This window comes from Coregonus clupeaformis, chromosome 34 (assembly GCF_020615455.1).
Source record: "Coregonus clupeaformis isolate EN_2021a chromosome 34, ASM2061545v1, whole genome shotgun sequence".
Classification (NCBI taxonomy): Eukaryota; Metazoa; Chordata; class Actinopteri; order Salmoniformes; family Salmonidae; genus Coregonus; species Coregonus clupeaformis.
The window spans coordinates 3,625,229-3,649,150 of record NC_059225.1 but is presented as its reverse complement, the minus strand read 5'-3'; the positions used below and the strand labels follow the sequence as shown (position 1 = coordinate 3,649,150).

At 39.8% G+C, this 23,922-nt stretch overlaps 1 protein-coding gene and 1 long non-coding RNA gene across 3 annotated transcripts in view; one reads left to right on the top strand and one right to left on the bottom strand.

The window, feature by feature from the left end:
* Positions 1 to 11,833, bottom strand: part of LOC121549646 (melanoma receptor tyrosine-protein kinase) — a 61,078-nt gene extending 49,245 nt beyond the window's left edge. The window contains exon 1 of one of the 2 annotated variants that reach the window (XM_041861433.1): positions 10,950 to 11,833. In XM_041861433.1, coding sequence (XP_041717367.1) covers positions 10,950 to 11,028 — 79 coding nt within the window. In that variant the 5' untranslated portion in view covers positions 11,029 to 11,833. The remainder of the gene's footprint in view (positions 1 to 10,949) is intronic. The other variant, XM_041861434.2, reaches the window with a different exon arrangement.
* LOC121549647 lies at positions 398 to 1,496 on the top strand. Its single transcript, XR_005996849.2, has 2 exons — positions 398 to 848; positions 1,441 to 1,496. It is a non-coding gene; the product is annotated as an uncharacterized LOC121549647 (long non-coding RNA).
* Positions 11,834 to 23,922: the final 12,089 nt, after the last annotated feature.

The window sequence follows — 23,922 nt, the reverse complement described above, 5'->3', positions numbered from 1 at the left end:
ATATTATGATAATATGCCATTTAGCAGACGCTTTTATCCAAAGCGACTTACAGTCATGCGTGCATACATTTTTACGTACGGTTGGTCCCTGGCGTTACAAGCGCCGTGCTCTACCAATTGAGCTACAAAGGACCACCCATACGTAAATTACGTAAATTAAATTAAATTAGATAGTGCGATTAACAAGGATGTGGCATCTTTGATGTTCCCTAAAACATTAACTCGGATTAAATAAAATAGCATAATGGTTTACAGTTGTGTAAAGTACGTCGTTACTGTACTTAAGTAGTTTATTAGGGTATCTGTACTTTACTATTTATATTTCTGTCCACTTTTACTTTTACTTCACTACATAAAAAATAAAAAAACTACTTTTACTCCGACACATTTTCCCTGACACCTTTGGTTACTCGCTACAAAATCAAATCAATCTGAAGCTGGAAGAAAGAAAAAAAAGATGTTGGTAAAAAGATGCAAGCAATGTCGGCGAGTCGGTTTACTCATGGGTGAACTTGTTTTGGAAGGCAGCAGGCGAGGACAAGCAAGCAGAGTTGATCCGATCCTCATCAGTTTGGACAAATCCAAGGGTCCTAAAGTGTAAACCCCACGGACCGGGAGCCTGTCACTTGCAAAACAGTCATCCACTCAGCAGCATTTTGCACAATCATGTCCGACATCGCTCTACCACCACCTCCCGATGAGGACGAACACCCTTGGCTTATCTAAAATAAATGTTTTCTTTTCTCGAAATGAAGGATTCATTCTATCGGAAGAAATGTCTGTTATGTTTACCAAAAGTTTACCTAGCGTTCAAGAACTCGCCATCGAACCTAAAAAAACACATTGAGGTAAGCCTACTGTTCGCTTGCTAACTAGAATAACGTTAGCATGCTAGCTAACATTAGCTAACCTACCTAGCCCACATTTGCTAATTCAACAAGCAGTGTTAGTTGATGCTAGTTAATCCTATACCGAAATAGTTCACTAACTAGTAGCTACCTACTAGAATGTGTCCAGATTCGGAAGCTTTGTTAGCTAACACAATCTAACTAAACTGATGTGAGCTAACTAGCTAGCGTTAGTCTAGCCAAATACCTTTTCTCTAAACACCCCTGGTCAAGCTAGCTAACGTTAGCTTTCATAATTTTAGCTAACATCCACTAATTTAGCTAGTTAGCAAGCCATTTTATTCCTTGTGTTAGTTGATAAAGTTGTTCTTCTTACCTAGTTAATTACTGTAGACTTAAGGTATTGACGTAACCTACTAGATAGAGCAATTAACATCGTTTTTTCTCATTGTAATATTAAATGGTCACAAACTCTCACTTAACAAATGTTGTTTATAGCTTTAAAATGAGGATCCTATAACTGAAGTATTTGGTGATGGTAGTTATGTTGCTAAGTAACTGTCTTTCTCTTGTCCTTTTCTTCTTATTTCAGAGAAAGCATGTACACCATCTTAAGAAGTATGGAGAACTGGCAGCAAACACACTGAAGAGAAAACATGCCCCTGAGACTCCCTCCACCATCAAGCAGAGCACATTACTGAAGACAGTGTCTCAAAAATTCATTGACAAAGCTGTGGTGAAGTATGTGGTCCAAGGGCTCCAACCATTCGCTGTTGTAGAACAATAACCTTTCAGAGTTTGTCCAGGATCTGCAGCTTAACTCAAATATCATATCAAGGCCCACACTGCGCTCCAGGATTGGTGAAGCCTCCACGGAAATGAAGAAAAAGGTGACTGAGGCCATGAGAGGAGTTGACCACATCGCCACCACCACCGACTGCTGGTCTGCAAGAAGACGGAGCTTCATTGGTGTTACAGCCCATTGGATAGACCCTGTCAGTCTCAACAGATGCTATGCAGCCCTGGCCTGTAAACGGTTGAGAGGCTCACACACCTTTGATGTGCCCTAAATGACATCCATTCTGAGTTCGAAATCCAGGGTAAGATTGTGAGAACAACAACAGACAACGGCTCTAACTTCTTGAAAGCTTTCACTGCCTCGTTGGCTGAGCTGCTTCACCACCCACTGCTTCCACTGCCTCGTTGGCTGAGCTGCTTCACCACCCACTGCTTCCACTGCCTCGTTGGCTGAGCTGCTTCACCACCCACTGCTTCCACTGCCTCGTTGGCTGTGCTGCTTCACCACCCACTGCTTCCACTGCCTCGTTGGCTGAGCTGCTTCACCACCCACTGTTTCCACTGCCTCGTTGGCTGTGCTGCTTCACCACCCACTGCTCAGATCCAGAATGAAGATGATGGTTTCAAGTACCAGCTGCCGAAGCACCAGTTTACACCCTTACCTGCCTCAGCTGCCTGTGAAAGGCTGTTCAGCATTGCAGGACTTGTTTTCAGCCCCAGGAGAGCAAGGCTGGATTCCAGAAACTTTGAAAACCAGCTTTTACTGAAGATGAACTGCAAATGATTCAACTTCAATTAATGACAGCTTAACGCTAGCAAGCCCAAGGACAGGGATGCTTTACGCGTTTTGTTAATTTATGTTTAAAATTCACAAGGTGTCCTTGTTAGAAAGGCATGACCTGAAACACTGATTTCTAAAACAGTTCCATCAGTCGTGATGTCCTCATATTCCTACAGTGAGGTTGTGTGCAGTTCTGTACATGTACTTTTGTTCATCATCCATTTTTTGTTTTTTTATGTGTAGGGTTCTATTATAAGATGTCTTTTCTAAAGCAAAGTGACTGTGATTGAAAGTGCTTACGTTTACTGTCTATATTCCTTAATTAAGCATAATTCTATTTTGTCTGTAAGAGGTGTATTCTGAAATGTTGCCTAGTTGAGAATCCACATTCTTTTTTTTTTATCTGAGCACTTCTTGCATCTGGAAGACTGTTACCTTTCAGAAAAACTAATTATTACCTTTCAGAAAAACTCAAGCTCAAACCAAATAAAATGTCTGACTGTTTAGCTTTTTGGATTTACAGCTCTTACATTTCATACTTTTACTTTTGATACTTAAGAACATTTACCTTATGGCTATTACTTTTGATACTTAAGGACATTTAATATCAGGTACTTTAAGACTTTTACTCAAGTAGTATTCTAATGGTGACTTTCACTTTTACTTGTCATTTTTCAGTAAGGTATCTTTACTTTTACTCCAGTATGGCTTTTGGGTACTTTTTCCACCACTGGTGGTTTATTTGTTACTCCAGAAGTGTTTTCTAAAATTCATAATACTTCTATTACATCTCAAAAAGGGCCATACATTCACAATAAGGTGTATATTTAAGTTAATCCTGTTTTGACACTGACAGGATTCAGACAACTTGAAGAGAACAACTATTTAACACCGACTTTATGATAGTATACTTAACTGAAGACAAGTGAGAATCTCTACTCCAGGGGCGGCCAACGCTCTTCCTGGAGAACTACTGGATAGGCAGGTTTTTGCTCCAGCCCTGCCCTAACACACCAGTATCAGTTTATCTTGATGAGCAGCTGATTAGTAAAATCCCAGAGTGTAAAGCAGGACTGGAACAAAAGGCCTGCACACCCAGCAGCTCTCCAGGAGGAGGGTTGAACACTCCTGTTCTCCTTCAACACACCAATGGCTGTAGTTATTTTTGGACATAAGCACAAAATCATCAAATGTGTTAAATATTAGCCTGACCATGATCTTTTTAAACTGAGACATTGGTTTATTAACGGCTACAGTATTTCTCCTGGGAAATTGGTGGTATTTTCCCAACCAAAATTACATTTATATGATGATGTGCCAAATTAAGATAATGGGATCAAGCCCAGGGGACAACACACAAATGTAAGTCTGCTAAGGTACAAATAGATAGACCTATATATCTAGAAGTGTTTGCACCAGTTGCAGAGTTTGCACTTGTTTTTTTTTCTTCATTTGGGTATGAAACACACAAAGAAGCTAAATCATAAAACTTAATTTTACAGTAAACATAATTTCACCTTTATTGTATATATTTGTTCTGATATGAATGTATAACTTTATTTTTATTCCCTGGTTAATTTCCCTCATTTACTTGCCAAATAAGACTTCAGATCTGTTTGAATAACGAGTCCAGTATTTTTCAAGCAGAATAAGTACATTGCAATTCAGCCAACAGAGCAGCTGTGATTAGTGAGATGATTTTATTGGACTAACACCGATAAGTGTTACAGAGTGGACACACTACGAAGTGACCTCCCCCTGGGTGATAAAGTGGGATATTCAGGCTTGAAATCAATGGAGCATTATTCACTCTCCACACACTCAATAACAGATGATGGCTAACAAGTGCTGTATTGACATTGTTCTTCAAATCGTATGTGGCATTAAATGTTAGTGTTTGGATTGATTTCTTATCAATTTCCAGTAAATAGTGATTTACAGTGAATTATCTCACGTCGATTTAGTCTTGTGAAAACGGCAATGAGAAAGCTTGGCTTCTGGGTTGGAGAGGACATGTAGTTCTGGGAATAGCCGACGTATGCTTGAGAAGATAGTATTTTTACAGACTCTAGAGCCAAACACCAACGCTGGACAGTGTCCTTGTTGTGCCATAGACATAGCTGATTAGAACTAATGCTGTAGACACCGACGTATTTAGACAGATTATTGAAATAGATGCTAAACAACACTAAAACAATAAAAGCCAAGTCATGGAAGAAGAAAAACAAATATTTAAGTTATTGTTGACCAGCTTGGATGCTGTTCAATTTACTGTCATATAGTGTCATATATCTGGGAACTCTTCTGTAACTCAAATCAAATCAAATCAAATTTTATTGGCCACATGCGCCGAATACAACAGGTGCAGACATTACAGTGAAATTCTTACTTACAGCCCTTAACCAACAGTGCATTTATTTTTAACAAAAAAGTAAAAATTAAACAACAACAAAAAAAGTGTTGAGAAAAAAAGAGCAGAAGTAAAATAAAATAACAGTAGTGAGGCTATATATACAGGGGGGTGCCGGTGCAGAGTCAATGTGCGGGGGCACCGGCTAGTTTAGGTAGTTGAAGTAATATGTACATGTGGGCAGAGTTAAAGTGACTATGCATAAATAATTAACAGCGTAGCAGCAGTGTAAAAGGATGGGGTGGGGGGGCAGTGCAAATAGTCTGGGTAGCCATGATTAGCTGTTCAGGAGTCTTATGGCATGGGGGTAGAAGCTGTTGAGAAGTATTTTGGACCTAGACTTGGCACTCCGGTACCGCTTGCCGTGCGGTAGCAGAGAGAACAGTCTATGACTAGGGTGGCTGGAGTCTCTGACAATTTTGAGGGCTTTCCTCTGACACCGCCTGGTATAGAGGTCCTGGATGGCAGGAAGCTTGGCCCCAGTGATGTACTGGGCCGTATGCACTACCCTATGTAGTGCCTTGCGGTCGGAGGCCAAGCAGTTGCCATACCAGGCGGTGATGCAACCAGTCAGGATGCTCTCGATGGTGCAGCTGTAGAATTTTTTGAGGATCTGAGGACCCATGCCAAATCTTTTCAGTCTCCTGAGGGGGAATAGGCTTTGTCGTGCCCTCTTCACGACTGTCTTGGTGTGTTTGGACCATGATAGTTCGTTGGTGATGTGGATACCAAGGAACTTGAAGCTCTCAACCTCTTTGTGGAGGGTAGTTTAAAACTAGAATCCTTAGTTGCAACATTCATTTTTGGTCTTATAAATTACTGATATACTGTATACCTATTGGTTCTTGAAGAATATAACTTATAGATGCCTCATTTGCTTAGTTCAATGGTCGTATCGCATGAGAACACAAAATTAAAGCTTGTTTTACTCCAATTTTTATAAAGAATGTAAATGTAAACAAACACTGCATAGCCTCCAAACATGGTTACAACTCATTTTGATATCATGGATGGTCAGTCCTTGCATCCATAGCTCTGTCTTAATTTGAGAGTGGTTACATTTCTCCAGGCCCGTCCCTCAGCTTTTTACGTAAACAGAGGCAGGGCAACCGCTTTGTTATTGTTTAAGGATTCTAGCATGAAGGTTCCTCCTGTCAAACTGACACAGTGTCTTTTAGATAGGGGTCTAAAGAACACGTTAAAAAAATTTTTTATGAAACATTCATAGCAATCAGTTTCTTCCTTGGGAGGTGTTTGAGGAAAATCGTGATCACTCATCGAGCTTTTAAAGAACCAAAGGTTTATTGAAATGAGCTTATAAAGAACCAAAGGTTTATTGACATTTTGGCAACTTCCTTTCAACGTACTTGGATACTTAGGCCTCGATTCAATCTGTATCACTGAAGTTCAGCGTGATTGAAATATAAAGGCAATGGGTTTTTTTTTGCGGAGACTGCATTCACGGTAAACGCTGCATATGTTGGCTCAATCAGAAATTACCTTTACATTTCTATGGCGCAATCTGTAACGCTTCAGCGATACAGAATGAATAGAGTCTGTACTTTCATCATTTGAAACAGAGGCGTTACAAGCATTCCAGGTAGGGTTAGAGTGCACAGGTTGATGGGTAGAAACACTGTCATAAATGGAGCCTAGGGAAATGCAGCCCAGAACATGATGCAACACGTTTTTGGAACAGGTGAGGCAGACGGACTTAAAAGGAAAACTCCGCCCAAAAACGATATTTTGGTATTTGTTTCATTAGTCCATTGTAGACATAGTCCCAACATGTTTTGCATGTCAGCAATCAAGTTTTCAAGATATGTCACTTTCAAAATACAGATATCTGATGCAAAATGCAGCATACGGGCCAGATTTCTGTATTTTGAAAGTTACATATCTTGAAAACTTGATTGCTGACATTAAAAACATGTTGGGACTATATCAACAATGGACTAATGAAACAAATACCAAAATATAGTTTTTGGGGTGGATTTCTTCATGCACCTGGTAATATATTGTGCTTCTACTATAAAATCATTCAGAATCAGGTGTGTGCCCTATCTGGTGTGCTGTTCTAACTCTTCCCCAGTACACTAGGTGAGACCTTTGGTGAGCCATAACGCCACTACATTACAGTATGCTCCGCAGGGTTCTTAATGTCCTGGAATGTTTGCAACTGCCTGGACGTTCTGTCAATGGATTAAAAGCTGTTACTTTGACTGTGTGACTCATTAAAGACCTACTACAGCTTTGCAGGACTGTATTTCTAATGAGTGTAGGCCTGACGGGCTGTGTATGGCTGGCTGCTTTGACTGTCCCCATGCGGTCTGTTAGAGGCCACAGGCAGAGTTGTACAACAAAACAAAACCCATGACGCCCCTTGACACAATAAAATTATGCTCAAAATGCAGACAGCTGCCATTGAGAGTCTGTCAAGAGTTTTAGAGAACAATACCATTCATTGAATCAAAACAACAGCATATGTCACTTCAGCATCCCTGGTATAAACTGAACCAGTGTCATATGAGCAGGACATTCAATACATTAATCAATTTAAGATGGGTCTTCCAATCAACTCTATACACATTTCCCTTCCATCTATTTACTTGCATTAAATAACTGTTCATTTTATCAAGGACATTGTTACATTGCTATTACCACTCAGTTATTGAATTCTTAAAAGATATTGAGAACGGACCACAATTATACTGACATACCAATTATACTTATTATTAACAGTGCTAATTCTGTACATGGTTTCTTAACAGTCTGTGTTATAGTGGAAACAGAAGGAACATGCCTAAGGAGTCAAGTGTATGACAAAGGAACAGTCTATCAATGCAAACAATGTACTGAAGGTTAACACTAATTGGCACACACACACAAAAACCAGGATAATTTGGGTGTGGGCATTAAGCAAGGTTCCTTCCAGGATATACCTTTTGTTGAAGCTGTTGTGTAAGGCCAGACAAAGAAAAGGAACAGTCAGCTATTCTTACTCAAAGATGAACAATAACTCAATTATTGTCTCTCATGATGTGAGGTCTTTTAATTACAGAAGCATATAAGAAAATCATGTCAGCATTATATGGTTTAATTTGCATCCATTTTAGTACCTAAAAAGGAAAATCTTTCTTCCTGGTGCTCAATAGATTATCAAATAAATCAGACTTTATAGTGGCTCACTGTAGAATTTCCAAGTCGCCTACATTTCTATCAAACACAACTGTGAATTAATCTGCCCGGCAGAATATGTTATTTGTTCTATATCACAGTTTAAAAATTACTGCTGAATATGTCTAATGTTACTTTTTTTAACCAGTGACTTTTTAACACTGTATGACGGCACATTAAATCGAGAAATGTAAACTAGAATAGAATAGATACAAAAATATTCCATCCATTTTGGTCAGAATGGAAATGTGTCACTGCCTTTCGCCCAACACCCCCCAGACAAAAACCCAACCAGATCGCACACATCCACAACCTGCTAGCAAACAATCTGCTGTGTTTTGAAACTAGCGTGAGTCCCAGACATCTAACACTCTGGCCAGATTAGAGGGTCTCCTACTGCAGGTGGTCCACAGAGGAGCCAGGGGGACAAGGGGCAGTCCTTGCTCCATGGGAGACCCCGTCTGTCATCACCACCGTCTGGACTGGAGACAAACTTTGGCACAACACCGCACCAGATTTGGTCTCCTCTTTCCCAGTGGTGGCTAATGTGCCAAGACAGTTTAGACAAGGAACAGGGATGGGCAGTCCCACAGCAGCTTTGCAACTCCTTGTGGGTTACTTAGGTCCATTTTTACATTTACATTTTAGTCATTTAGCAGACACTCTTATCCAGATTGACTTACAGGAGCAATTAGGGTTAAGTGCCTTGCTCAAGGGCTCATCAACAGATTTTTCACCTTGTCGGCTCTTAGTCTCCTTTTTGGTTACTGGCCCAACGCTCTTAACCGCTAGGCTACCTGCCGCCCGAAAAAAAGATGACTGTTGCATTTTAATTTGAAGTTTGAGGTGTAATGTTTGATGTGTAAGGAGTGAAGCGTTTTACCACTGTGTGATGCAACTTTAGCTTCATTCATTGTGTTTCTGTTCAGAATATGAAAATTATTATTTTGGTTAGAAATATACTTAAATTAACTGTCCAGTGAAAATCTCAAAAGTTAATATTTTGTTAACTCATACCCAAATAACGTTGTTGACTCGTCATATACTGGTATTTGTGGCCAAAGTATAAATTGGAGAGAAAAAAACATTTTAAAAACTCCAATCTCAAACAGACCATTTAAAATATGCTTGCTATTTCTTAATAGAGGATGATGTCATATTCCTGGGGAGGATGAGCTGGCCAATCAGCGGTCTACTCGCATTAATATTTTTTATGACCGGTATACACCCACAACATTCCAACACAGAAAACCTGCTTTTTAACATACTTAACCTCTACGGGATCTGTGTCCCGTATACGGGACGGTTGAGCTAACGTGCGCTAATGTGATTAGCATGACTATTGTAAGTAACAGCAAAATTTCCAGGACATAGACATGTCTTATATGGGCAGAAAGCTTCAATTCTTGTTAATCTAACGGCACTGTCCAATTTACAGTAGCTATAACAGTGAAAAAAATACCATGCTATTGTTTGAGAAGAGTGCACAACAACAAAAAACTTATCACAGCAACTGGTTTGATACATTCACCTCTGAAGGTAAATAATGTACTTACATTCAGTAATCTTTCTCTGATTTGTCATCCTAAGGGTCCCAGAGATAAAATGTAGCATAGTTTTGTTTGATAAAATCAATTTTTATATTCAAATGTAGGAACTGGGTTCTACAGTTTGAACCCCTGCTGTCTCTGGCTCCACACCCACCCCGTCCGGCCATCTAGATGTGTGAAAGTTAGTGTATAAGCTAATGATCCATCATGTATGACATTCCTAGGAGTGTGTAAACTTACATTTTGTTTTACCATATCATTTTTGTATGTTCTCTATAATTCGGCATATTTGGGCAGACTTAATACAAAATAGTCCAGTATTGCAATGCTTCACTGGATCAATCTGAAACTTTGCACACACACTGCTGACATCTAGTCGCAAAAATCTAAATTGCGCCTAAACTGCAATACTCTATTGTGGCCTTTCTCTTGCATTTCAAAGATGTAAAAAAAAAACATGTTTTTCTGGTTTGTGTTATCTTTTACCAGATCTAATGTGTTATATTCTCATACATTAATTTCACATTTCCACAAACTTCAAAGTGTTTCCTTTCAAATGGTATTGAGAATATGCATATCCTTGCTTCAGGTCCTGAGCTACAGGCAGTTAGATTTGGATATGTCATTTTAGGTGAAAATTTAAAAAAAGGGTTTGATCCTTAAGAGGTTAATAAAAAAAATTGGGAAGGAAAACTATCTCACTCATATTGTAATTAATTATGTCATATTTCATAAAAATCTGGAAACACTGGACAGTTACTTTAAGACAGTTATGCAGTGACAGGAACGACATTGTAGAGCTCTATGTAGATATCTGAAGCCCTCAGGCAGGTGTTCAGAAAGGTAGGCAAATAGATTGCATACATCAATGCAAGATTGGGGCGGCAGGTAGCTTAGTGGTTAAGCGCGTTGTGCCTGTAACCGAAAGGTCGCTGGTTCTAAATCCCCGAGCCGACTAGGTGAAAAATCTGTCAATGTGCCCTTGAGCAAGGCACTTAACACTAATTGCTCTGGATAAGAGCGTCTGCTAAATGACAAAAATGTAAATCAATAGTATGCTATTATTTTTTTAAACTTATTTTTTTTTCATTGCAATTTATTTAAGTTTACAAGCCTACATACATACTACTGTGTGCCCTTTTCTACTGATCCATAGAAGGAGTTGCTTTTGAAATCATGTGAAACTTCTTCAGTATTAGGCTACATGCTATCAATGTATGTCTCCTAAAAAATGTGTATGTTATATCCAGAAACATTGTCATTCATAGTTGTCCATCATTCCGTTCAAGTAATTAGCATATTCTAGCCTACTATTCCCTACTCATTTCCAAATTTGACCAAATTCCCAACAAGCATAAACGTGATAAAGTCGGTCTCACACTTACCTTTCTTGTCCGCTGTCAGTGTCATGCTGCAGCCCAGGCTGAACAAGGCAGCAATAACTATTCCAGTTTCAGATCGCATGATTTCCAAAATGTGTTATATTCAATGAAATTGCAGGAGAAACTTGTCCATAGTCTTGGGCGAACACCCCTAAGTTTGTGTGATGTATCTGCCCCAATATTATGTCCAGGGAGAGGTAATAGGTGTAGCCTGTTTGGGTGGGACTTCGTTTCGCTGGTACTCTCTCTCTTTCCCCGGCGAAAGGTCCTCCTATTTCGTCTCCAGAATCGCAGTCGGAGCAATTTTCAACTGTTTTGACGTCATTCGGAAGGAGGATCGTTCGACAGCAAAGCAGGTGAGAAAGTTCTCAAGCATTGCCTTTCACAGTCATAGGCTGTTGCATACGTTTGTCTCAAATATTTAAACCTTCGAATAACATTATGTTTAGGTTGTTTATGTTCGTATTGCAAAATAGGCTAGGTATGCCTCAACTACTCTATTGTAAGCTATTGTATAAGACAGTTTGTTTGTTGAAGATGCTTGTTGCCTAATGTTATTATGACATTTCAGCTCACTCACAATGGAATGTCAGTAAACACTGTCTGATTCCTTAAAATGTGCTTCATCAGGTGGTCAGATGTGAAATGCAGACTCAGGCTATCACAACATGCCCTTCTATGGTGAGTGGCAGGATCACTTGTTGAACAAGTCAACGAACTCTTTATTTCATTGCAGCCTGGTCTCATAGACTAGATGTAAAATAGTAAATGAAAATCCGGGACACTTAAATTAGTATGATACTGTATCATAAGACAGATGGTTACTTATGTGATGGGTGGGAATATAACAAGAAAGTCTAGCATCCCAAAGGTTGTGAGTTCAAATCTCATCATGGACAACTTTAACATTCAAGCAACTTTTCATCTACTTACTACTTTTTAGCTACTTTGCAACTACTTAGAATGTTAGCTAACCTTCCCCTTCCCCTTCCCCTAACCCTAACCGTAACCCTTTAACTTAACCCTAACCCCTAACCCCTAGCCTAGCTAACATTAGCAAGCTACATAGGTAGGTAGAATTCTTAACATATCATACTTTGCAAATTCATAACATATTGTAAATTTTTCAAATGTTTAGTATGTTGTACGTTTAGCAAATTCGAATTGTAATTCGTAACATATCATACGAAATGGGTGATGGACATCCACAAATTAATACATACCATATGAAACGTAACATATCATACTAAATGGAGTGTCTCGGATTTACATACAGAATCATTCGAAATGCTCTGAGACCAGGTTGTTCATTTGGATATGGTAAAATAATAAAATCCTGACAAGGCAGACCTGGTGAAGACTTCTAGATTTGACAAGGCATCATGAATCACAAATGCTGCGGGTAAACTTCAAATAAAAAACAAGTGCCACCCTCCTCCTAATCCATGCAGGTAGGATTAGTTTCAAACGCTCCTCTCAGCTACTGTAGTCTACCTCTGCCCATTTGTACTCTCTCTGCCAACTGTAGGATCTTTCGTTTTTCCTGCACAACAGGAAATGCAAACGTGTAGTGCAGGGTTCTTCAATTCCGGTCCTGGAGGGCCGAAACACTTCTGTTTTTTATTTCTACCTGGTAGTTAATTGCACTCACCTGGTGTCCCAGGTCTGAATTAGCCCCTGATTAGAAGGAGAGGATGAAAAACAGAGGTGTCTCGGCCCTCCAGGACCGGAATTGAAGAACCCTGGTGTAGTGCATACGAGGTTTATAAAGGCTTCTAAAGTTTGTAATTTCCATTTTAAATGTCAGACATGATTTGCCCTAACAAAAAATGCATCAACCCCTACAAAAAATGTCCATTAATTATAATCCACATAATTCACATTTCCTGTTGCTGAATTATTTTCCTGCTGTAGCAAACTGGCTCAAATTAAGATCATACATCTCTAACTGTTATTCTAAACAAATAATAATAATGATAATAACACATTTAATTTGTAAAGCAATTCTCTCACACCCAAGGTGCTGAAGAAAATGAAAATGAAAATTATAATAATAAGAACAATCCAAAACACAGAACATTGTAAGCAGACAACAATCAAAGCTATCAAAGGTGTCCTCAGATCCAGTGGACAGGAGAACAAAATTAACATAGGACCTTGAAAGCGTTTCTGAACAGCGTGGTCTTTAGCTTGTGCCTTAAACAAGGCCAGAGATTCTGCAGCCCTGACAGTGACTGGAAGTGCGTTCCACAGCCGAGGAGCTGCACAACTCAAAGCCCTGTCACCCATAGTTTTTAGTTTGCTGTGGGGCTGCTGAAGGGAGATGGACCTGGAGGAGTGATGGGTGAGTGTGGGGCAGGAGGGTAGGATGAGGTCAGACAGGTCCTTGGGTCCACAGTTGTGGATAGCTTGATAGGTGTGAACCAGGATTTTAAATGACAGAGCCATAGGTGGGCAGTTTTGATATAAACCCACACAGCACCAATCTCCATGAAACAATTGCCTCAATCAAGTGATCACTTGATTTGGATGACACATCAAATCAGATGTATCAGACGTACAACTGAATACTGTAGTCAGCTTGCACATAAATTACAAATGTAATGAAAACAGTTGGCCATACTATTCTCTTGTTCTTAAAAAAACAACAAAAAAAACACCACAAGTCTGGACAATTTGTTTGAGATTCAGGTAATGGCAGGCTGATGGTGCAACCACAGAGCAAGTATATACAAGGCCCTTAATGCAACACAGTGAATACAAACATTTAAAAAAGAACATTGTGGCAACATACAGTGAGGGAAAAAAGTATTTGATCCCCTGCTAATTTTGTACGTTTGCCCACTGACAAAGACATGATCAGTCTATAATTTGAATGGTAGGTTTATTTGAACAGTGAGAGACAGAATAACAACAAAAAAATCCTGAAAAACGCATGTAGAAATGTTATAAATTGATTTGCATTTTAATGAGGGAAATAAGTATTTGACCCCTCTGCAAAACATGACTTAGTACTTGGTGGCAAAACCCTTGTTGGCAATCACAGAGGTCAGACGTTTCTTGTAGTTGGCAACCAGGTTTGCACACATCTCAGGAGGGATTTTGTTCCACTCCTCTTTGCAGATCTTCTCCAAGTCATTAAGGTTTCGAGGATGACGTTTGGCAACTCGAACCTTCATCTCCCTCCACAGATTTTTATGGGATTAAGGTCTGGAGACTGGCTAGGCCACTCCAGGACCTTAATGTGCTTCTTCTTGAGCCACTCCTTTGTTGCCTTGGCCGTGTGTTTTGGGTCATTGTCATGCTGGAATACCCATCCACGACCCATTTTCAATGCCCTGGCTGAGGGAAGGAGGTTCTCACCCAAGATTTGACGGTACATGGCCCCGTCCATCGTCCCTTTGATGCGGTGAAGTTGTCCTGTCCCCTTAGCAGAAAAACACCCCCAAAGCATAATGTTTCCACCTCCATGTTTGACGGTGGGGATGGTGTTCTTGGGGTCATAGGCAGCATTCCTCCTCCTCCAAACACGGTGAGATGAGTTGATGCCAAAGAGCTCGATTTTGGTCTCATCTGACCACAACACTTTCACCCAGTTCTCCTCTGAATCATTCAGATGTTCACTGGCAAACTTCAGATGGCCCTGTATATGTGCTTTCTTGAGCAAGGGGACATTGCGGGCGCTGCAGGATTTCAGTACTTCACGGCGTAGTGTGTTACCAATTGTTTTCTTGGTGACTATGGTCCCAGCTGCCTTGAGATCATTGACAAGATCCTCCCGTGTAGTTCTGGACTGATTCCTCACCATTCTCATGATCATTGCAACTCCACGAGGTGAGATCTTGCATGGAGCCCCAGGCCGAGGGAGATTGACAGTTATTTTGTGTTAATTTCATTTGCGAATAATCGCACCAACTGATGTCACCTTCTCACCAAGCTGCTTGGCGATGGTCTTGTAGCCCATTCCAGCATTGTGTAGGTCTACAATCTTGTCCCTGACATCCTTGGAGAGCTCTTTGATCTTGGCCATGGTGGAGAGTTTGGAATCTGATTGATTGATTGCTTCTGTGGACAGGTGTCTTTTATACAGGTAACAAACTGAGATTAGGAGCACTCCCTTTAAGAGTGTGCTCCTAATCTCAGCTCGTTACCTGTATAAAAGACACCTGGGAGCCAGAAATCTTTCTGATTGAGAGGGGGTCAAATACTTATTTCCCTCATTAAAATGCAAATGAATTTATAACATTTTTGACATGCGTTTTTCTGGATTTTTTTGTTGTTATTCTGTCTCTCACTGTTCAAATAAACCTACCATTAAAATTATAGACTGATCATTTCTTTGTCAGTGGGCAAACGTACAAAATCAGCAGGGGATCAAATACTTTTTCCCCTCACTGTACATCACCCTACTAGGGGATTATATATGTTTATTGCAGATCATGCATTTGATTATAGTTAAACTGGCCTGAACGTATTGTAGTTTAGCGTTTTCACAAAAACAAGAGGGACATGTTTCTCAGCCAAAGCAAATGACCTCATCTCCTTCCAGTAGGTCTTAGCGCTTCAACGGAATAGGGCCCCTGTTGAGTCTAGTTACTGTACAGCACTGTTAGAACCTTAAGATTAATAAAATAGCAATGAGTCACATCCGGTCTTGTCACTTTTCCTTGAAACTTGTGTAAAGGCAAGATTTCAGATGTTATGGTGTTTTATGTTTTTTTGAAATCATATCAAATCATATTTAATTTGTCACATGCCTAATACAATAGGTTTAGACTTTACCGTGATGATGCTTGCTTACGAGCCCTTCCCGATGATGCAAAAAAAAGAACAAAAGAACACAAGAGTAATAAAATACACAATAATGAAGCTATATACACAGAGTACCAGTACCGGATCACTGTCCAGGGGTACCAGGTATTTGAGGTAAATATAGTATGTATTCTGAACAAAAATATAAACGCAACATGCAACAATTTTAAAGTTACAGTTCATATAAGGAAATCAGTCAATTGAAATAAATTCATTAGGCCCTAATCTATTGATTTCAAATGACTGGGAATACAGATATGCATCTGTTGGTCACAGATACCTTACAAAAAAAGGTAGGGGTGTGGATCAGAAAACCAGTCAGTATCTTGTGTGACCACCATTTTCCTCATGCAGCGTGATCACCTTCGCATAGAGTTGATCAGGCTGTTGATTGTGGCCTGTGGAATGTTGTCCCACTCCTCATTGGCTGTGTGAAGTTGCTGTATATTGGAGGGAACTGGAAGACGCTGTCTTACACCAAACATGCTCAATGGGTGACATGTCTGGTGGGTATGCAGGTCATGGAAGAACTGGGACATTTTCAGCTTCCAGGAAATGTGTACAAAAGATCCTTGCGACATGGGGCCGTGCATTATCATGCTGAAACATGAGGTGATGGCGGCGGATGAATGGCACGACAATGGGCCTCAGGATCTCGTCACGGTATCTCTGTGCATTCAAATTGCCATTGATAAAATACAATTGTGTTAATTGTATGTAGCTTATGCCTGCCCATACCATAACCCCACCGCCACCATGGGGCACTCTGTTCACAACGTTGACATCAGCAAACCGCTCACCCACACGACGCCATACACGTGGTCTGCCATTGTGAGGCCGGTTGGACATACTGCCAAATTCTATAAAATGACGTTGGAGGTGGCTTATGGTAGAGAAATGGACATTCAATTCACGGGCAACAGCTTTGGTGGACATTCCTGCAGTCAGCCTGCCAATTGCATGCTCCCTCAAAACTTGAGACATCTGTGGCATTGTGTTGTGTGTCAAAATGGAACATTTTAAAGTAGCCCTTTACAGTCCCCAGCACAAGGTGCACCTGTGTAATGATTATGCTGTTAAATCAGCTTCTTGATATGCCACACCTGTTAGGTGGATGGATTATCTTGGCAAAGGAGAAATTATCACTAACAGGAATGTAAACAAATTTGTGCCCAACATTTGAGATAAATCAGCTTTTTGTGCATATGGAACATTTCTGGGATCTTTTATTTCAGCTCATGAAACATGGGACCAACACTTTACATGTTGCATTTATATTTTTGTTCAGTGTACATAAACGCAGGGTAACGTAATTTGCCATCAGGATAGATAATAATAATAATAATAATAATAATAATAGTAAAAGAACAGAGTAGCAGCAGCATATGATGAATATGAAAGTGTGTGTGTGTGCTTGTGTATGTTTGTTTGCTGGACGGTAGCAGAAGTCTTTGGCAATTTTTCAGGCCTTCCTCTGACACCGCCTGATATAGAGGTCCTGGATGGCAGGGAGCTCGGCCCCAGGGATGTACTGGGCTGTCCGCACCACCCTCTGTAGCGCTTTGTGGTTGAGGGTGGTGCAATTGCCATACCAAGCAGTGATGCAGCCAGTCAAGATGCTCTCGATGGTGCAGTTGTAGAACTTTTTGAGGATCTGAGGGCCCATGATCATGGCCCAAATCTTTTCAGCCTCCTGAGGGGGAAGAGGCGCTGCGGTGCCCTTTTCACGACTGTGTTGGTGTGTGTGGACCATGTTAATTCCTTAGTGATGTGGAAGCCAAGGAACTTGAAGCTCATATTTCTCTTACACAATTTATCTTCATCCATGCAGTGGGGAGACACATAATTTGATGTAAAAGCCACTCTTTTTGTTATCACAAAAACTATTCATAAATCAGACGTTACATAAATTATAGTTTGATGTCTACTGTGTTGTAAACATGAGGCACTCACTGGACCTTCAATGCAAAATGCATTATTAAACTATGTTTTTTCTAGTTTAAAAAGGCTTTCAACATGCATGACAAATTACTTTGCAAACTATGCATTTCTGGGTACACAAAGCATTATGGCAAATGGGTTACCTTTCTTATTTTTGTACATTAGGTGACAGTGAATGAAATGAATTTGTAAGTGCCTTCTTACCCACTGAGCGGAAGCAAAAACTCAAGACCTGCAGATGGAAAAAAAAGTCTGAAGTTTACATACACCTTAGCTGAATACATTTAAACTCAGTTTTTCACAATTCCTGACATTTAATCCTAGTACAAATTCCCTGTCTTAGGTCAGTTAGGATCACCACTTTATTTTAAGATTGTGATATGTCAGAATAATAGTAGAGAGAATGATTTATTTCTGTTTTTATTTCTTTCATCATGTTCCCATTGGGTCAGAAGTTTACATACACTCAATTAGTATTTGGTAGCATTGCCTTTAAATTGTTTAACTTGGGTCAAACGTTTCGGGTGGACTTTGTTGTCCTTAAGCCATTTTGCCACAACTTTGGAAGTGTGCATGGAGTCATTGTCCATTTGGAAGACCCATTTGCGACCAAGCTTTAACTTCCTGACTGATGTCTTGAGATGTTGCTTCAATATATCCACATAGTTTTCCTTCCTCATGATGCCATCTATTTTGTGAAGTGCACCAGTCCCTCCTGCAGCAAAGCACCCCCACAGCATGATGCTGCTACCCCAGTGCTTCACGGTTGGGATGGTGTTCTTCGGATTGCAAGCCACCCCTTTTTCCTACAAACATAACGATGGTCATTATGGCCAAACAGTTCTATTCTTGCTTTTTTATGGCGGTTTTGGAGCAGTGGCTTCTTCCTTGCTGAGCGGCCTTTCAGGTTATGTCGATATAGGACTCTTTTTACTGTGGATATAGATACTTTTGTACCTGTTTCCTCCAGCTCTCGTTGGCTGGCCCTCACTACATATTCGTCGCCAAACCCACTGGCTCCAGGTCATCTATAAATCACTTCTAGGCAAATCCCCGCCTTATCTTAGATCATTGGTCACCATAGCAACACCCACCCCTAGTATGCGTTCCAGCAGGTATATCTCACTGGTCATCCCCAAAGCCAACACCTCCTTTGGCCACCATTCCTTCCAGTTCTCTGCTGCCAATGACTGGAACGAATTGCAAAAATCTCTGAAGCTGGAGACTCTTATCTCCCTCACTAACTTTAAGCATCAGTTGTCAGAGCAGCTTACCGATCACTGCACCTGTACACAGCCCATCTGTAATTAGCCCACCCAACTACCTCATCCCCATATTGTTATTTACATTGTTATTTATTTTGCTCATTTGCACCCCAGTATCTCTATTTGCACATCATCTTCTGCACATCTATTACTCCAGTGTTAATACTAAATTGTAATTATTTTGCACTATGGCCTATTTATTGCCTTATCTCCATAACTTACTACATTTGCACACACTGTATATAGATTTTATATTGTGTTATTGACTGTATGTTTTGTTTATTCCATATGTAACTCTGTGTTATTGTTGTTTTTATCGCACTGCTTTGCTTTATCTTGGCCAGGTCGCAGTTGTAAATAAGAACTTGTTCTCAACTGGCTTACCTGGTTAAATAAAGGTGACATTTTAAAAAAAAGGTCCTTTGCTGTTTTCTGGGATTGATTTGCACTTTTCGCACCAAAGTACGTTCATCTCTAGGAGACAGAACGCGTCTCCTTCCTGAGCGGTATGACGGCTGCGTGGTCCCATGGTGTTTATACTTGCGTACTATTGTTTGTGCAGATGAACCTGGTACCTTCAGGCGTTTGGAAATTGCTCCTAAGGATGAACCAGACTTGTGGAGGTCTACAATTGTTTTTCTGAAGTCTTGGCTGATTTCTTTTGATTTTCCCATGATGTCAAGCAAAGAGGCACTGAGTTTGAAGGTAGGCCTTGAAATATATCCACAGGGACACCAAATTATGTCAATTAGCCTATCAGAAGCTTCTAAAGCCATGACAAAATTTTCTGGAATTCTCCAAGCTGTTTAAAGGCACAGTCAATTTAGTGTATGTAAACTTCTGACCCACTGGAATTGTGATACACTGAATTATAAGTGAAATAATCTGTCTGTAAACAATTGTTGGAAAAATTACTTGTGTCATGCACAAAGTAAATGTCCTAACCGACTTGCCAAAACTATAGTTTGTTAACAAGAAACTTGTGAAGTGGTTGAAAAAGAAGTTTTAATGACTCCAACCTAAGTGTATGTAAACTTCCGACTTCAACTGTATATCCAAGAAATGTGCAGATAACTAATTTAAATATCTCTGTCTTCCATTTTATTTACTTGTCTTATAGTTGCTGGGAAATGACTGTAGTAAAGGACACATAATCCCATATTGCTAAGAAACAGAAAATGTCCACCAAGGTCACCTGAATCATAATGCTAACAGGTTCACCATGTGTTCTAACCAGTGTGGGTATCCAGTGGGATGCCTAAGAGCAAAATTAATTAACTAGTCTGTCGGAATGTTTTCATGCAATTGTTTTGTTAAAATCACAACCTGCAGTTTATGATAAGGTAAGAGAAGTCCAGTGGAAAACCCCAGTTAACCAGTTGGGTTGACCTGTTTGTTCAAAATGTGTTGCAGTATGCGTCTGCTGTAATATTGTACACCATACAACACATCTCAGAAGTTGTTCTTCTTATGGACATTGCGAAACAACATTTGTCCTTAAATACACTGAAATACACTTCTTCTTTAGAAACTCGCAAAACAGTGCCCAAACATGTTACAACAGAGAATGACAGTTCATCTTTATCAGGGAATGAGTGAATCATGGTATTCACCTGGAATTATCCTGTCAGTCAGAGCAAACACTGGGCCAATGCTGGAAGACGAGTTTGTCTTCAGGACCCCTTTCATCTGGTTCTGAGGCATATCAGATGAATTCACAACTACAGGGCTGAATGCCAGGGTTGGGGGTCAATTCCATATTAATTTCAAATACAATTCTTCAATTTATTCATGAAGTGGAGAATTTACGTTGAATTCAATTCTAATTTCAACATTCTTGAAGGTATGGAATTGGAATTGTAAATTTCTCAGTTAATGGAATTAATGCACAGAGTATCATTTCAACGTGTATTTCTATATTTCCAGTATTCTGTAGCTAGGCTGTCTGAACAGTGACATTATCAGTCTGAAAGCCTGAGGGAGTTAAATTCGAATTGGAATTTGTGGAATTGTTGGGGAAGATATTTAATTACGAATGACATTTTTGGAATTTACCTAACATTGGAATTGAGAAATTGAATTATCTCTGAATTCAAAGACTGACCTGGAATTTGAATTTAATTAAATGGAATTTACAGGGAGAGGGAATTGATTTAGAATTGAATTTGTGGAATTAACCCCAACCCGGCTGAGTACAAAAACTGGTTCTGAGGCACATCAGATTGATCCACATCTATAAGGCTGAGTACATACTCTTTATTTTAATGAGATTCACACATATGTATCCACACCTATAGGGCTGAGTACATACTCTTTATTTTAATGAGATTCACACGAATGTATCCACACCTATAGGGCTGAGTACATACTCTTTATTTTAATGAGATTCACACGTATGTATCCACACCTATAGGGCTGAGTACATACTCTTTATTTTTTACAATAATGAGATTCACATGTAGGGGTTCTGACACGCTGGCGTTGGTGTGTGCGCGCACACGCACTCAAAACCTGCAAAAACATTCAAGTTGAGATTCGATCATGCATGAAGCACAAGTGGGAAAAGTGGAGGAGAACAAGGAGGGCATTGAGGTGAAACATGCTCTCACTCTCAATCCACTATTTTTAAAGCCCAATTCAATTAACCTGCTTTCACTTGCATCTCACAACTTGCACTTACGGCAAATGCACAATTTGTTGTTGTTGTTGGTAAAGCCGCCAGTCATCCTTTCTCCAGTTTTGACAGAGGTAAGTAAACACCCAGAACTGGCAGGCCATGCATGGCATACTCCATAGAGATAAAACATAATGTTATAAATATTATACATATATTAGTATTACATTGAATACTTGTAAACAATGTTCCCTCTAAACTGTGCGCAGGCTCGCATTTCACCTCGGAATGCTGCGCAGAAGATATATGAGCCAGCGCAGAGAAGCACGAGATTGAACTTCGCTCAACTTTCTACAGTTTTCCCCTTTAGTTAACACTATCAACGTTTTGCTCTACTGTGGCAATTGCGATCGAATCAATGCAATATTAGCCACTTTCAATGTAATATACCAAAACAAAACGAAATATGCAATATTTAGCATGCAAAACTAACTGTGCAAGAGACTTTCTTGTAGGCAGAGCACATTGGAGTAGGATTTTATTGCATTGACAGGCACGTCTCAAGGCCCATATTCTACACAGACCAGTGAATCAGAGCTGCAGTAGGCCTATATGCAAATAGCCATTGCCATATATGGATCTGTGCCATTCTCTTTGAACTGGACTGTGTATAGGCTGCAATATGAGCAGTCGAGAGTAGATGCGCTTGTTTTGAGATCAAAGTGAGAGCTGCATGTAGCCACGTGTGCACATTTGTTCATATTCTTTGCTAGTTAGTGAGTTATTAGCCCAGTTATAGATAATTTCTAGTCAACAATGGGGAGTGGTTGCTTCCAACAAGAGCACAAAATGTGTGCACTTCTATCCATCTTTGAAAAGCGAGTCAGGTAAAGAGCTTTTTTATGTCTTTAAGGGGAAGTGTTGTATTTTGAGACGGTCTTGAATAAACTATGTAGCCAATAGGCAGATCGTAGCATAATTGTCTGATTCTCTGTAATAATGGAATGGGAATAATAATGAATTTTATTTTGTAAAGTGGTTTCTTGCATCAAACATTTTCAGTCACCTTGTCTGAAGGATAAAGTGGATAAACAGGTTCATGTCAAGCCCTTAATGTTTTAATTGTAATGGCCTACATTGAACACCACACATTGGCTGCTACTGTAGGCTGATCGATAGAACAGCTATTTTCATGTTAAAATGTTATGAGATGCGTTTTTCTCCATTGTTTTTGATGGTAGGCCACTCTGGTAGGCCTACATTATGATCAAATAGCCACAGTAGCCTACTTGGCCACTGTTAAAACTGTAACTTCAAGCGGGTACAGCCTCAGTGTTCACAATAACCAAGAGATGGAAGTTGCACAGAATTTTCACAATGTTCAAGTTTGCGCTCAGCAGACCTGACATTTGCTCAGTGCCCAAAATAATTAGAGGGAACATTGCTTGTAAATGGATGGAACTGACCTCAACACTTGAATGTTGTGTAGCAATAATAATAAGCTGTGTGTTATAGTCATGTTGACAGAACTCCTAGGTCTTGGCACAAGATCACCTGGTCCCATAGAAATAAAATAAGAGTTATAAACGTCCAATAAACGTCTGAAGCACGTGTGCAGTCAGTCTCTGAGATTACAATCATAGTCAAGTCACAACCCTCCTTTTTTTGCAAAGACAAAGGAACACAGCCATATGCTGCAATGCTTAGAATAAACTGTGGCAGACATAAGGATGGAATAGCGCCATGATACCCACTGTGAACAGTATGGTTTCACAGCTGTGTTATAGACGTGGTCACTGACAGCTGAATGCACTTGGACAGTCTTTAGATGGTTGTTATATGTATTTGTGACCATCCTTATCGAGCTATGAATATGAATGTGCTACTTGATTCTTTAAATGTTTTATGTAGCTGATGATTGTTATTGGCAATCTCAATGGTCATGTAGGTCAACTGTTATTCTTGAAGGTGACCCGGGAATCCCCTTTCCGTTTCTGAAGCGGTTGAAAGCCAATGAAGTTAAGTGAGCTGAAACTGTACACGTTTTTCTACACTGCAAAATGGGCTTTTACACAGCTTTTCACACACTATTTATTTACTTTAACAACTAGCCTAAATATCTCTGCAGATATAGCCTGCATTCCATGGTGGTTCCTTCAAGGGAGAATTCTAATGTCGATGTTTAGGTAATGATGCACCTTTCTTTCTTCAAGGAGGACAAGAGATTAATGAAATGTAGCACATCCACAAATAACTAATCTATCCACCAAATCTACAGATGAAGCTACTCTCTCTAATTTAATATTTGGCCTATTAGGACCAATTAGTTTATACAATAAAGTAT